General features: G+C 58.0%; 1 protein-coding gene across 2 annotated transcripts; it reads left to right on the top strand.

Annotated features, from left to right (window-relative positions):
- The first annotated feature begins 5,994 nt into the window (after positions 1–5,994).
- Positions 5,995–14,693, top strand: PLPP2 (phospholipid phosphatase 2). Of its 2 annotated transcripts, none has more exons than XM_048227209.2 (6): positions 5,995–6,206; positions 8,941–9,092; positions 9,315–9,592; positions 13,586–13,643; positions 13,892–14,068; positions 14,210–14,693. In XM_048227209.2, exons 1-6 carry the CDS (start codon positions 6,083–6,085, stop codon positions 14,357–14,359), a joined length of 939 nt encoding a protein of 312 aa, XP_048083166.2. In that variant the 5' UTR covers positions 5,995–6,082; the 3' UTR covers positions 14,360–14,693. The 2 variants fall into 2 exon arrangements, with proteins under 2 accessions (XP_048083166.2, XP_026336601.1); XM_026480816.4 differs by having other exon boundaries at positions 5,999–6,134.
- The last annotated feature ends 351 nt before the right edge of the window (positions 14,694–15,044 follow it).

Here is a 15,044-nt window from a genome sequence, read left to right as displayed (position 1 = left end):
CGGGTGCCTCGTGGTAGATTGGGAGCACGGGGTTGCTGGGGACGGCCGGCCACTTGGTGGACCCTGTGGTCTGTGCTAAGTCGTGACCCGGATGGCATGGGGCTGTGGGGGGCTGGTCACGATGACTGACATGATGGCCGGCTTTGATATGGGGCGGGCCAAGGCCACAGAAGCCACAGCAAGCGCAGGGGCGGGAAGAGCCCCAGGTCCCACGGAGGAGGCCCAGGGTGAGAGCACGAGGGTAGTGGTTGGGTGGGCCAGGGATGGTCGGTTTTGTTCTGGGTCTGGGGCCCCTGGAGGGGTAAGCAGGGGCTTGAGACTTTTCATAGCTCCCTGTGGTGGCTGCACAGAGTGGGGGTCAAAGCCTTGCTGGGAGGGGGAAGGAGACACTGGGGTGGGTGGTGAGCAGCCTGGCTGGGAGTGGGCAGGAGACACTGTGTGGGGGGGCAGTCTGGCTGGGAGGGGGCAGGGTGTGTGCAGGGGTGGGTGATGCCAGAGGGACTTTAGAAGGATTTCAATTGGAGTGTTTTCCCCAGTACTTGAGAGAAGTTGGTCTGTCTTCTGGTTGGCTGTGCTTACAGCAGAAAATCTTGTCTTCGTGTGGTTTTTTACTCCGCTTTTAAGATTTTCATCTTTCAGGCTATTTTTTTTTTGTCTCCCTATTCAATAATGGGTCCCCTCATATCTTTGCTTCTCCTTTACCGCTGTTAGAAGTATCCTTTTAATGTCACTCCGCTGTTTGTTGATTTCCTCATAAATGCTGCCTCCCGACGTGGTGCTCTCACCCTGGAGAGATGGATCCTAAAACATTTGGGTTTTCTGGAGAAATTTGCAAAGACGTCACAGGCCCGTGTGTCATTGTGTGGGGCCCGGAAATAGGGCTTTCTGGCTGGTTGGGAGCAGCCGGATCGGGGGTGCCTTGCGGCGTCCGTGCAGTGTGGTCGTGCGTTCCGGGATCCCCCTTGTCGTTTTGTGGCTTGACGGCTGCTGTCTCAGCGCTGAACGGTATTCCAGCACCGGACGGACAGCGGTTTGTTACCCAGTCTCTGCGACGGACACCGTGGCCGCGTCCAGGTTTGGGCACTTGTGGATAAAGCCGCTGTGAACGTGTGTGCGGGTTTTCAAACAAGTTTTCAACTCAGGCAAATGCGCAGAGCGCTGGATCGAAGGGTGAGGGTACGTTTAGTGCTGTGAGGCATCGTCTTGCATTCCCCCGGCCGCTCTGCACCCTCGTCAGCTCTTGGGGCTTTCGCGTTCCGGATTTGGGCCGTTCTGCGACGAGCGTCGTCCGGGGCTCTTGAAGATGGCTGGTGTGCCCTGTGCTCCCTTCTCCCTGGGGCCCGGGTGTGCGGCTGAGGTGGTTGTCTTTCCCTGTGAGGCCTGCGCCGCTGGCCTGAGAAGGCCCTGGTCCCTCCACTTTTGAAGCACTTGTCTGTTTTATTTCTGCCGGATGCAGGATTCCTGGTTGACTTTCTTTCAACATTTTAAATATGTTCCATTGAGTCCTGGTGTCTGCTGTTCCTGATGAGCGATTCCTGTGTTCCCCCAGGTCGGGCAGTCTGTCTCCTCCGGTGGTGACGTCTGTCGTGGGTTTGGAGCCAGCAGGTTGATGCACTTAGGCGCGTTTGCGGAGCTGTTTGAGCTGAGAGGTGGTGCCTTTCCCGAGTTTGGGGCGTCAGGGCAGGTGTTTCTCCGGACTCTCTGCTGCCCCCTAGCGTTGGCCGCACGCAGGACTCTGGGTACAGCCCGACCCCGGCGCGCAGGGGCCAACCTCCCAGACACGGACCAGTCCCCCACCTTCTTTAACTCGCACTTGCATATTTTGGTTCTAGTATTTGTACCTGGTTTTTTCCGTTTCTCTACTGAAATTCTTCATTTTCTACCTTTTCCTGTAGAAACTTTACTTGAATCTTTGCTGTTTTCGCCTGTGGGTCATTACTGGATATACTTCTCTTAACCGTTTTCCTCTGGATTGTGGGTCCCCATTTCTCCAGTGGTGGTGGTGGTGGTTTTTTTTTTTTTAAGAGTATCTTTTTTCTTTCATTTTTTTTTTTTTAAAGATTATTTGACAGAGAGAGCACGCATAAGCGGGGGGAGCAGGCAGAGGCAGAGGGAGAAGCAGACTCCCCGCTGAGCAGGGAGCCCGATGTGGGGCTCTGTCCCAGAACCCTGGGATCATGACCTGAGCTGAAGGCAGACGCTTCATCGACGGAGCCTCCCAGACGCCCCAGGTTGTGCTGGTTGTTTTCAACGAGCCATTTTCCTCGTGTTGTCGCGGACACACGAAGGCCCCAACCAGGCTGTCCCGTAACCATGGCTGCTGTGACAGTTGGCGTCCGTCTTCCTCAGTTCTGAGATGGCAGCCTCTGCAGTCCCTGCAGGAAGCGTGTGTCTTTTCCCCAGGAGCTCCAGCAGACGTGTGCCTGGGACTGCACGAGTGACCGGCCAGGCCTGGGTCAGCTGCTCACCTACAGAGGCAGAACCGGCCTCCCAGAGAGGGGCCGGTGGCCATGGTGGAGGGGGGCAGGAGCAGGGAGCATGAGACAGTGGGAGCAGCAGCTGGCTCTGGAGGGGCCGCGTAGGGCCAGGTAAGAAATGGCAGGTGTGTTTGGGAGGTAGCAGGAGCAGAGGTGTGCTTTAGGGAGACTGGCTGGGAGTGGACATCACGGGGCAGTGTTGGCTGGCTGTGAAGACAGCGCCCATAAAGGAGTAAGCAGCTCCTGCTCTCTGGCCATGACTCAGTGAGCGCTGACCCCAGGCTGAGGGTCCCTGGTGCAGGCTGCGGGTGCTAAGTCATTCCTTAGTCACTAGGCCATGTGTCGTTCAGTCGGCACTGATTGGGTGCCTGCCGGGAGCTGGCCCCTGCCCCTGGAGCTCAGGTCTGGGAGGAGGGGATGATAAGCAGACACAGAGAAATGGTGCCAGAGCTTAGAGGAGGTGGGCTTTGGTGGGGGAGGCGGGGGAGAGGACTGTGCAGTCAGGGGGTCTGCACAAGGTGGCAACTCAACCCGGGATTTGGAATTTGCCGATGCTAGCTTCTAACTTGAAGGTGACCCCAAGTACCTGCCCCACTGTTTCCCGTTCAGTTAACCCTCCAGGTGCTTCCTAAGGAGTTAGGCTCCCGGTCAAGCAGGTCAGTACAATCTTAGGGCTTAGGTACCCTCCAGTGGCCGTTACATAGATGGACAGACTGAGGCGGCATCCACGCAGACTTGCCTGTCACAGCCCCCCAGGGGTACAGGCTCGACTCCAGGACCTTAGCAGGTGGCAAAGCCCCAAGTCAGGAAGAACTCCCACTGTGGCCTCTCAAGAGCCCCAAGAGTATACTTTCAAGTGATCTCTACACCCAACACGGGGCTGGAACGTAGCCCCCAGAGAAGTAGAAAGGCCGGGAGTGGTGCACTCAGGTGGCACCACTGTGTGCCGGGCCCCTTTCTGCCCACCTACCTCCCAGGCACCTCTCCCTAATCTTCACGGCCCTTCAAGGCAGCTGGAGCCCATCAGGTTGATGAGAATGGGCCACCTTCTGAGCCCTGAACTCACTCCCTGGTGGGTCACCACGCACAAGGAGTTGGTTCCGTCTCTAGGGGACACAGGCAAGTCCCTGGGACCCAGATGGAGGCTCAGTCTGTCACCTGCTGGTGGGGGAGGAGCTGTCCAGGTCTGGCCCCCAGCCTGGGCTCTGACCCTAGCGCAGGCCTCACTGGCCTCGGGCTCTATTTGTAAAGGGTTAAAGCAGATTCCAGGTGTGAAGACTCCTTGAAATGTGGAGGACCCCAGCTAGCAGATGCAGGAGCCCTGACCCTGATCCTAACCTTAACCCTAATCCTCGCTGCCCTCATCAGATTTTAATCCTGACCGTGCCCAGGTGTTTTAAGGACAGGGTGAGACTGAGGTCAGCGGGGAGGGTAGTTACTCCAGCTCCTGGGGGCCCTCCAGCCACGCTGTTCTCCAGGCTCATCCAGAACAGAGCATGCTCCTTCCTACTCATGGCCTCTGTGCCCCTAGAGAGGTCTCCCCTAGAGACCTCCTGGGTCCCACCTGCAGCCCCGACTCAGGCCATTCCCCGCTGCCACGCCCCCTCTGGCAGGCTCCTGCCAGGGATCTCCCCACCCAGCACACAATAGGTGCTCAATAAAAAACCCTGCCTTTAGCGCTTCACTTTACCCTGAGAATAGGTAGTCATCCCAAGGTCAAAGTGCGAAAAGCTCAGAAATAAGAGGCCAGGTGACATTACGGGACGTTTCGCCAGGCGTCGTGCGCGCTGCTCACATGTGACTGATCTGGTAATTCTCACAAAAACCACGATCCATTACCGTGAAGGAGTGAAGTAAGTGGAGCCTGGGACCTGCCTCTCTCTGGGGTCCACCCCGCTCCGTGAGAAAGCCGGAGAGCAGAGGCTGAGCCCACCTGGAATCGGAGAAGCGCTGGATCCCGCTGAGCCTGAAAGCGGACCCCTGAGACAGCCCTGCCCCAGACCAGACACCGGAACCACCCCCCCCCCCCCCCCAGGAAGAAGTCTAGGGACGGCGGAGGAAGCTGCATTTTTTTAGGACGTGCGCCCCCGCCCCCAACTCCTTGCCTGTGCGGTTGGAAAGGGGGGAGGGTGCTGGGAATATGCCTCCCACACCATCCCTCCGCCACACTACAGACGGAAAATCCGGTCCAGAAGTTTCCATGCTGGACTTTGTCATGTCCTGGGGGGGGGGGGGTCTGAGTTATTTTGGGTGTGCGTGTGGGGGAGTGCCTTTGGCGGCTGCTCAGAGCGGGGAAAGTTGTCTGGGGAACAGAGGAGCTGGCCCTCAGACATCCCGCCGCCCCCCAATTTGATGGCCAAAGAGCCCGAGATCCGCTGTGCACTGTCCCCCGACTTCCAACACCTTGGCTCCTTCCTGGAACCCCCTGCACCCCGCAAGTGACGGTGTCCGGTCATCTTCCCAGGAAGCAGGGTCATTGGGGCTCTGCGTGGAAGCCCCAGCTGCCTGACCTTGCGTCAGGGGCTGCCTGTCTTTGGATCTGACTCCCTTCCTCTCTAAAAAGGGCTGAGAAACATCGTCTGTTTTAGGATTGTTGGAAGAACGGGGGTGGTGAATGTGTGTTCGAGGTCAAGGGAGCAGACCCTGTGCCCAGGCCCCCTGGGTTGGAGTCCCAGCTCTGCTTCTTCCCACTGTGTGACCTTGAAGGAGGGACAGAACCTCACAAGTCATGTGTCCTGCCAGGTCAAGGCGGGACTCTCTCCAAGGCTTCTCAGATCGTCTCAACCCAAAGGATCTAGTAATGGCCCCTTGGGCCTCGGTCTCCCTGCCCTGGATGCTCCTGACTGTTGGGCGCCTCCCAGCTCAGGGCTCCCTAGTGGGGGCGGGGGGCTCCTGCCCCCCCTTCGCTCTTGTACGGTTGGGGTAGTGAGTGCGCCACATGGGGGCGGGGCCCGGTGCCAACCGGAGGTGAGAAACCTGACCTTCCCGGGAACGCCAGCATTTTAAGCCTTAGGCGTGAAGAAAAGCCCCTGCAATGAAGCCAGGACACTCCAACAGTTTTGGGGCACTTCCTGACTCGGACGCACATCTGGGTACGAGGAAACCCGGGGACACGTCCTGCCGGGTCTGCCCTCTCGCGCTCTCCTCCGTGTGTTCGTCCGTTCCTTCCTTCCTTCTCGCCACCCGCCCCTTCCCCGACCCAGCCGGCCCAATCTGCGGGTGACGCCCTGGGGGGCTCTGGACCGCGGTGCCTCAGCCTCAGCCTCCCGCCTGCGGATGGGGGGTGCGGGGCGCAGACGACCCCACCCGCCTCCGGGCCCGGCTGGGGTCTCCCGCCCTCCCACGCAGGCCCTCTCCGCCGCGCTCCTCCCGGCTCGCCGCGGCCCGCCGAGCGGGGCGGGGCGGGGGCAGAGTCCGCCCCCTCCCCTCGGGCTGCTCCGCCCCCGCCCCGCCGCTCCCCTGCCTTCCCCTCCACGCCCCGCCCCGCCCCGGCAGGGCCTGGCTCCGCGGCCATGTGACCCCGCGGCCTGGCCGGGGCGCGACGGGACGCGCTGGGACTGGCGTCGGGGGTCGCGGGCGCGGCCCGGGGCGGGGGCGGGGGCGGCATGGAGCGGAGGTGGGTCTTCGTGCTGCTCGACGTGCTGTGCGTGCTGGTCGGTAAGAGCCGCGGGGACCCGTGTGTTGGGGGAGGACCCCGCCCCCGGCGGCACGCGCCCGGGGTCCCCGCAGGTTGGTTTGTGGGGGCGGGTGGGGGAGGCCCCTGGGGGCGGGGGGCCCCCGCGGACGGCCTCCGCGCCCCTGTGTCTGCGTGCGCCCTGCCGGGCCTCGGTTTCTCCCGGCCGTCCCGAGTCCCGGAGGGCGAGCAGCCCCCAGCCCGCGGCAGCAGGAAGTCGCCGACGAGGGGCTGCACTGGCCTCCCTCCCCGCCGCGCCCGGCCGCGGCGGTGATTCACAAGGGCGGCGGTCCGGGTTTGGGGCGCGGCCGCGGGTCACCCGGGAGGACCTCCACCCCCTGTCCCGGGATCGACGTCCCCAGCGGGCACACAGCTTGCTGGTCGGTGGGAGTCGGACCCCCTCCTCGGGCGGGGGAGAGATGGAGAGAAAGGCTGGGCCCCGGGCTACCGGTGAGCCCGGCGCCTCGGGCGGCGCGGGCCAAACCTGTCGGGCGGGTTTGCAGGCTAGGCTGGGGGAGGGGGCGGCCGGAGGCCCCCCTCCCCGCCCCTCCCCCAGGGTCCTGGGAACAAAGGCCGAGTGTTTGCTCTGGGGCTGTGCGGACAATGGCCCCAGAATTCTACCCTGGGGCGCGGGGTGGGGCCCGTCGGGCCCACTTCACATCCCCCTCCCCGCCCCCACATGGGGTTCCTGCTCCTCCGCCGGGGATGGAGGGGTAATCCCTGGCGGATTGCAAAGGCCAGGACCTACTCCTGAGCACCAGACCCTAACCCTAACCCCTTTGGAGTGGGCCGGTTGGCCGCAGGAAGAGGTCCGCAGGGGGCGTCTGCCAGCCCTAGCCATCATTTATTGAGTACCTGTTATTTATATCAACATCTGTGTGGCACTTACTGTATGCCGGACAAGAAGTGACATGCAAATTAATGAAACCGTTTCTACCAGTCTGTAAGGGAGGTTCTTTTTCAGCCCAGAGAGGTTCAGGCACCTGCTGGAGGTCACACAGCAGCTGCAGGTGGTCAGGTGGTGCTGAGATTAGGTTGTATGTGGGTTGCTTCTTTGTGCCAGGTGCTAGAGGTTCAGGCAGACCCCGCTCCCATTCTTGAAGCTTCAGCTCATAAAAAGTTGAGTTTCATAGGGTGACAAGGGGGCCCTGATGAAAATACGGTGTGTGTGTGGGGGGGGGGGTGATGTAAAGGCAGGGAGGTTCTGGGAGTGTCTGCCATGAGGGTGTGAGCCAGTGACCCAGGCAGAGATAGGCCCCAAATCCAGTGCTCGGAGCTCTACTTCCCAAACCCACAGCTCAGGTTCCAGTCGAGGGTGACTGAGTCTCCAGTGGAAGGGGCTGGGGCTGGGGGACAGGAACTGGGAGGCTGACCTCCATGCCCAGGCACCTTGTGCCAGGCTCTGCCCTGCTCTGGTTGCAGGGATGAGGCTTGACTTGATGTCTCAGCATATTCTGGCCCTGGCCTCCCTCCACCCCCAACTTTGGGGGTTTCTGCTCCCCGGCTTCTCTGCCTCCACCCTCACCATCACTCACCACAGCCAGAGGGACCCTACAGAAACATGCTCCGTTCCTTTGCTCCCAACTGTCTGGTGTCTCCCGCCTCACTCAGCAAGGTTCCCGTTCTGAGAATGCCCTCCACCCCCAGCCCCCAGCACTGCGGCTCTCCAGGCATGGGCCCACCTCTGGACCTTTGCACTGGCTGTTTCCTCTGCCTGGCGCTCTTCCCCAGATCTGCCCTCACTTCCTCAGCTCTCTCAAGCCACCTTCTCTGTGGGGCCTGCCTGACAAGCCCGTAGCCTCCCCGAGTCCAGTTGCTGTCCCTGCCACTCACAGGCCCGAGGGCAGACCTCTGGGTTTCCCCAGACTCAGGACTAAGTTTGGTCTCTTGGGAGGAGGAGTTGGCCTTGCTCCTGCCTCCTGTGGTATTCAGACCACAGAAGAGTCACACCCTTTCATACTTGTCACCTGCCCTGCTGGGGGCAAAGGGCGCCCTGCCTGCGTTTGTCACCCGCAGCTCAGTAGGGCCCTGGGACCCCAGAGCCACAGTGATACCTTTCATATTCTGCGGGAACTTGTGGCTCCTGACTGTGTCTCTGGACCGAGCTGTGGAGGCCCTTGGTCTGCCCAGGGGTCTGCCCAGCGGTCTGCAGGCCTCTCAGCTCTGTCCCTTTCTGTGGTGTGTGCCCGGTCTCTCCGGCTGGCCTTAGAGTGAAGGGCAGGGAGTTCTCTCTTTTAAAGGATGCTTGTTAAACACCTGCACAGGCCAAGCCCTGAGCCTTGAGCATGTGGACCCCCCTCAGGGGCTTGGTGAACTCAGGTATCACGCCATGCTTAAATACATACAGTGCCAAGAGATGCGGCGAGCAGACATTTCAGCTAGGAAAGGGGTGCCAGGGCGGGCGGTCAGGAGGGCTGGGTGGAGCTCAGGTTGGAGGGAAGTCAGCCAAAGATGTTTTGGGTGGTGAGGACAGGTGCTGGGATCCTGGGTTGGGTGCCTGTGTAGTTTGCTCAGGGAGGAGACAGGAGGCTGGAGGGAAGTGAGGAAGGGAAGGGGGTGGGAGATGTGGGGTGGGAGCTGTACGATGGGCCTGGGGAGGATTTTGGTGTCTGTCTGCAGATGATGGGGAATCGAGAGGGGGGGTTTTCATGGGGCAGCAGCCTCCCATTTGTTAGGTTGGTGTGGAGGTGAGAAACCAGGGGGCCAAGGCAGGGGCCCTGGGGCTTGGCTGGTGGGAGCATGCAGCTGGGGGAGAACCACGTGGCCATGGCTTCTCTCCCCTGTCCCCAGCCTCTCTGCCTTTTGCCATCCTGACGCTTGTGAACGCCCCGTATAAGCGCGGGTTCTACTGTGGAGATGACTCCATCCGGTACCCCTACCGTCCAGACACCATCACACATGGGCTCATGGCCGGGGTCACCATCACGGCCACCATCATCCTTGTAAGGCAGGAGAGGCTTAGAGGGTGGGAGGCGGGGGGGTGGGGTGGTCGTTGGGGAAGAAGACCCCCTTCGGAGTTCCCAGAACCCCAGCTGACTCGGAGTCTGGGAAGCTTGACCCCCTTTCTGTGGGGAGGGCCAAGGCCCAGGGAGCCAGGGCTGCTGGAGATGCTCACAGCCGGCGTCCCAGCCCCGCGGCAGGGCCCTCAGCTGCTCCCTGTGCAGGTCTCAGCCGGAGAGGCCTACTTGGTGTACACAGACCGCCTCTACTCGCGCTCTGACTTCAACAACTACGTGGCCGCGGTCTACAAGGTGCTGGGCACCTTCCTGTTCGGGGCTGCAGTGAGTCAGTCGCTGACAGACCTGGCCAAGTACATGATCGGCCGCCTGCGGCCCAACTTCCTGGCGGTGTGTGACCCTGACTGGAGCCGCGTCAACTGCTCCATGTATGTGCAGGTGGAGAGGGTGTGCAGGGGAAACCCCGCCAACGTCACCGAGTCCAGGTGGGTGCTGGGACAGCAGCCTTCACTCTGGGCCATGCGGGGGGCTCCAGCCACAGATGTCCCACCCCTGGGGGAGGAGGGGCAGCTAGAGGAGGACCCTCAGGAGCTGAATGTGGAAGAGTGAGGTGGTTAAGGAGGCGGGAGGGTGAGGCCGGGTGGGGCCCGTGGGCCTGGGTCCTGTGGGGGGGGGGTGCCGGGATGTGGGGCCCCACTGTGCTGGCTTCTCTGTTCTGCGCTCTCACAGTCTCTGACCAACCTTTCCGTTAAATGCCATTCTAATTTTCCTTTTTTATTATTTTATTTTATTTTTTTTAGTAAGTGTTGCGATATATCAGGTTTTTGTAAGACTTTATTCATTTGAGAGAGAGAGAGAGCACGAGTGGTTGGGAGGGGGCAGAGGGAGAAGCAGACTCCCTGCCGAGCAGGGAGCTCCACATAGGGCTCCATCCCAGGACCTGAGATCATGACCTGAGCCGAAGGTGGACGCTTTCTGTCAGCCAGGACCAACCCAGGCACCCACTTACTTTCCTTTTTAAAAGATTGCAATAAAATTCACATAGGGGCGCTTGGGTGTTTCCGTGGGTGGATCATCTGCCTTCGGCTCAGGTCATGATCCAGGGTCCTGGGATCGAGTTCCGCATCAGGCTCCTTGCTGGGCGGGGAGCCTGCTTCTCCCTCTCCCTCTGCCTGCTGCTCCCCCTGCTTGTGCGGTCACTCGCTCTCTCTCAAATAAATAAATAAATAAGTAAATAAATAAAATCTTTAAAACTTTCACATAGCTAAAATTCACTAGTTTAACTATTTTAGTGTGTACAGTTCATTGATTTTTAGTAATTCACAATGTTGTGCATCCATCCCCACTATCTTATTCCAGAATATTTTCATCACCCCAAAAAGAAGCTCTGTGTCCGTCGGTCCGTCCCCAGCCCCCGTGCCCACGAGCCCCCTGCTGCTGTGGCCGGGCCTCTGCTGACGCACGTGGAGTCACTCCCCACGTGGCCTCTCATGTCTGGCTTCCTTCATGTCTCGGAGCTTACCCACGTGGTAGCGTCTGTCTTTTCGCCGCACCTGTTTGGGCTCTTGTTCCGCGGGTGTATCTGTGTGATTGTTTCTCCTCCTGGCGGATGTGCCCTTTCTCACTGGGTAACGTCCTTTGTCTCTCCTCGTGGTTTTGTTTTCAGTGTCTGTTTTGTCTCCCAGCAGTGTAGCCGCTCTGGCCTGTCTTGTGGTTGCTGTTTGCGTGGGATATTTTCCCCATTTTTGTACTTTTCAACCTATGTATGTGTTTGAGACCTAAAGTGGTCTCTAGTACACAGAGTAAAGTTAGGTTATTTTGTAAACCTATTTTGTAATCTCTGCCTTTAATTGGAGAGGTTAATCCATTTACATTCATTGTAACTACTAATGAGGAAGGGCTTCTGCTGTTTTGTTATTTGCTTTCTACATATTCTTTGTTTTTATGCTGACTTTTAAGTCTCTTCATTACTATCTTCTTTTACGTTAAATATTTATTGACGATGCAAAGAGTTTGTGGCCATGTGGCTCTGCCCACTTCTGAGATTATTTTCACAGATTATATTTTTATGCATACGTGTTCGTCAGCTTAGGTTTACAATTACTGTTTTATGCTGTTTTTAAACAATTGAGGTCTAGTTGGCCTATACCACCACGTTAATTTTAGGTGCACGAGACAACATTTGTATTTATCGTGATGCGGTCACTGCAGTAAATCTAGCTAACATCTGTACTTAGATACGCAGTTAAAACATTATTAGACAAACCGAGAATTACAAGCCCCGAGTATCTTAATACTGACGTTCGTGCTGTGTGATTACCGTTGCTGGTGTTTCTCAGGTCTTTGTGTGAGTTTGACTTACTGTCTAGTACCCTTTGTTTCTCCTGGAAAGATTCCCTTTCGGTATTTCTTACAGGGCAGGTATTGGAGCTATGAATTCTCAGTTTTTGTTTATCTGGGAGTCTTAATTTCTCCTTCATTTTGATGGAGATAACATTTGGATAACTTTGCCAGATGTAGAATTCTTGGTTTCTTGATTGTGCCATCCCACCTCCTCTGGCTTCCATGGCTTCTGATGAGATACCGGCTGCGAATTGTCCTGAGGGCCCTTGTTCAGGAGGACTCTTCTCCTGCTGTTTGCACGGTTCTCAGTGACTGTCCTTTGGCAGGTTGATTACGCTGTGTCTCTGTGGCTTTCTCCTTTTGGAGTTCATCAAGCTTCTTGGGAGTGTCGATTAATATTTTTGATTCAGTTAGGGAGTGTTCAGCCATTATTTCTTCAGACTCTTTCTGCCCCTGTGTGCCTCTCCTCTCTTTGGGCTCCCACGGAGTGGGTGGTGTCCTTGGTGCCCACGTCAGTTTCTCCCTTCTTTTTACTCTCCACTCACCCGACAGTCGTCTCCGTCAACTTGTTTCCATGGTCACTCTTCTGCGCGTTCAGATCTGCTAGTGATCTTTTCATTTGGATACTACTGTTTTCAGCTCTGGAATGTCCAGTTGGTTCCTCTAGATAACCTTTGTCTCCTTGTTAGTATTCTCTATGTAGTGAGACGTCGTGTCGCTCTTTGAACAGGTTTTAAATGGCGGTTGAAAAGTCTTTCTCCAGTAAGTCTAGCGCCTGGGCTTCCTCAGGGATGGCTTCCATTAACAGGTGTTTTCCGCCTGTGTGTTGCACACACATTTTCCCCTGCATGCTTTGTACTTATTTGGTTGAAATTGGGTATTTTTCATAGTGTACGTAGCATCTCTGGAAATCAGATTGAACTCCCCTCCCTGGGCATTGTTTTTGGCGTTTGCTGCCGTTGGTTAGTTGGTTAAGTGATCTTTCTGAACTAATTTTGCAAACTCTGTATTCTTTGTCATGTGTGGTCAGGCAGTTCTTTCTGGTAGCTGGGTGATCAGCTAGTGATTCGACAGAGATTTCCTTAAACCCCGGGCCCCGGGAGAAGCGGATCTCTCAGAGTGTACAGATGGGCTCTGTGTGCTGTGCTGGGGCTGCCTTCAGCGCTCAGCCAGGCTCCCTGTGTGGCAGCTGAGGGTCAGCCAGAGGTGAGAGTGAAGGGCTCCTTTCCTGAGCTTCCTGGTGGGTCTTCATGCTTCAGCCGCTGTGCACAACCCCAGACAGCAGTGACCAACATTTGCTGGAAATGTTTCAGAGCAATGCCCCAGCTAGCTGCCTCAGCACCAGGAGAGTGGGGTACAGCCCCCCAGATCTACCAGATGGGGTCCAAACACACTATCACAATTCTGTGCAAAGAGATCTGCTCCGCCCTTGGTACGTGTGGTCACTGTCAGTGCGACTGTTTGTACAGGTGTTTTTCATTTCTCTTATGGATGGCTGGAGCTTTGGAGTTTCTTTATCTGCCACTTTCTCTTGTCCACCGATGCCCTTTTTGCTAAAACTTGAATTTAATTCTTTTTTTTTTTTTTTTAAGATTTTATTTATTTATTCGACAGAGATAGAGACAGCCAGCGAGAGAGGGAACACAAGCAGGGGGAGTGGGAGAGGAAGAAGCAGGCTCATAGCAGAGGAGCCCGATGTGGGGCTCGATCCCAGAATGCCAGGATCACGCCCTGAGCCAAAGGCAGACGCTTAACCGCTGTGCCACCCAGGTGCCCCTAAAACTTGAATTTAATTCTTGTGTCAAGTACCACAGACGGGAAATAATCCTGAAAGTGTGGCGTTAACCGTTCGCCTGTCACTGTTGTCTGCCCTGGTTCCGAGTCTCTGGCCTGGGATGTCCTTCTTAAAGAACGTGAACCCAGCTGGAGACTCTCTGTTGCATGGTCAGAGAAGTGAAAAGGGGCCGCGTTTCCCTGTAAAACCCTCCCTGTGCTGGGTCCCAGACGATGGGAAACACAGTGGGCCCCGGGGGTTTCAAACGCAGAGATGGGAGTGCGTTGCCCCATGTCTGAGCCTGGGCCCCGGGCTCTGCTCCCCTTGCAGCCCTCCTGACGCCCGTCCTCTCCTTTCTCAGGCTGTCCTTCTATTCCGGACACTCCTCCTTCGGGATGTACTGCATGGTGTTCTTGGCGGTGAGTCTTCTTCCCAGGGTTGGCTTGTGGGACCGGCCAAGTCCCTGCCTGCCCTGGGCCTCGGTTTCTCCTTCTGTAGAAGGGGTGGGTGGAGGTGGTGATGGGTGGGGCCGACTGGTACGTTCATGAACTCCGGAGGCCCCGGGCCTTCTGGCTCCATGTTTGCGGCCCCGGAGCTCCCATCTGTGCCCTGGGCGTGGGGTGAGGCCCTCAGGCTCCTAGGCTGATGGCCGCCCTCTGTCCCCCAGCTCTATGTGCAGGCGCGGCTCTGCTGGAAGTGGGCGCGGCTGCTGCGGCCCACAGTGCAGGTCTTCCTGCTGGCCTTTGCGCTCTACGTTGGCTACACCCGCGTGTCTGACCACAAGCACCACTGGAGTGATGTCCTCGTTGGCCTCCTGCAGGGGGCGCTGGTGGCCGGCCTCACTGTGAGCTCCCGGGCTTGACAGCCCCGCCCTGGGCCCTCTTGTCCTCCCCACTCCAGGCTTCCCTCGGAGCCCATCCCTCACCCCCCACTCGCTTCCCAGGTCCCTTTCCTCTGCCCCAGCAGCTCTTGCTTTCTCTCCTAGGTTCGCTACATCTCTGACTTCTTCAAGTCCCGGCCCCCACAGCGCTGCCTGGAGGAAGAAGAGCTGGGACGGAAGCCCAGCCTGTCACTGACGCTGACCCTGGGTGAGGCTGACCGCAACCACTATGGGTACCCGGTCTCCTCTTCCTGAGGCAGGGCCCCCGGCTGTGGGTCCGGCTGGGCATCAGCACGGTTGTGGTCCTGGTGGGGCCCTCCCCCAGGGTGGTGATGGGGACTCTGGATGGGCTCCAGGTGCCCACGTGCTGCTGCCGGCCGGCATCCCACCAATCCCACCTCCTGTGCACTGGACCCACGGTCTGGGGGTGCACAGGGCTGCCCCAGCGCACGGAAAGGGGACCTTGTGCTCTCAGCTCCCTCAGAACCCCCTTCTGTTGGATTAGAGGGGAGCCGAGAGCTCCGGATAGATGCTGTTTTTGTAAAGTGTAATGTATACCTGGACTTTTAGTAAAAGAGAGTGTTTGCTCGACACGTGGTGTCAGCCTCTGTTCCTTACGGCCGTTCTGAGCACGGTTCCGACAGCAGACGGAGGACGCTTGCTTCCCTGCTGGGGCTCAGCGGAGCTCAGGCGTCAGAGCAGCTGGTGGCGGTGTTGTCGTCTGGAGACATGGGGAGAGTGGCCCACTCCCTCCCTGGCCTCACCCCGTGTGTGTCTTCATCTGGCTGCCGATTGGTCACACCCTTTAATAAGCTGGTAAACCTCAGTGTTCCCTGAGTTGTGTGAGTCCTAGGGAGCAGGTCGTGGGAACGTGCCGTCTAGTCGGTGGGTCGGAAGCACGGGTAACGGCCTGGGGCTGGTGGCGGCCTCGTGCGACTGA

This window comes from Ursus arctos, unplaced genomic scaffold (genome assembly GCF_023065955.2).
Source record: "Ursus arctos isolate Adak ecotype North America unplaced genomic scaffold, UrsArc2.0 scaffold_14, whole genome shotgun sequence".
Classification (NCBI taxonomy): domain Eukaryota; kingdom Metazoa; phylum Chordata; class Mammalia; order Carnivora; family Ursidae; genus Ursus; species Ursus arctos.
This window is presented reverse-complemented; position numbering and strand designations above follow the sequence as displayed.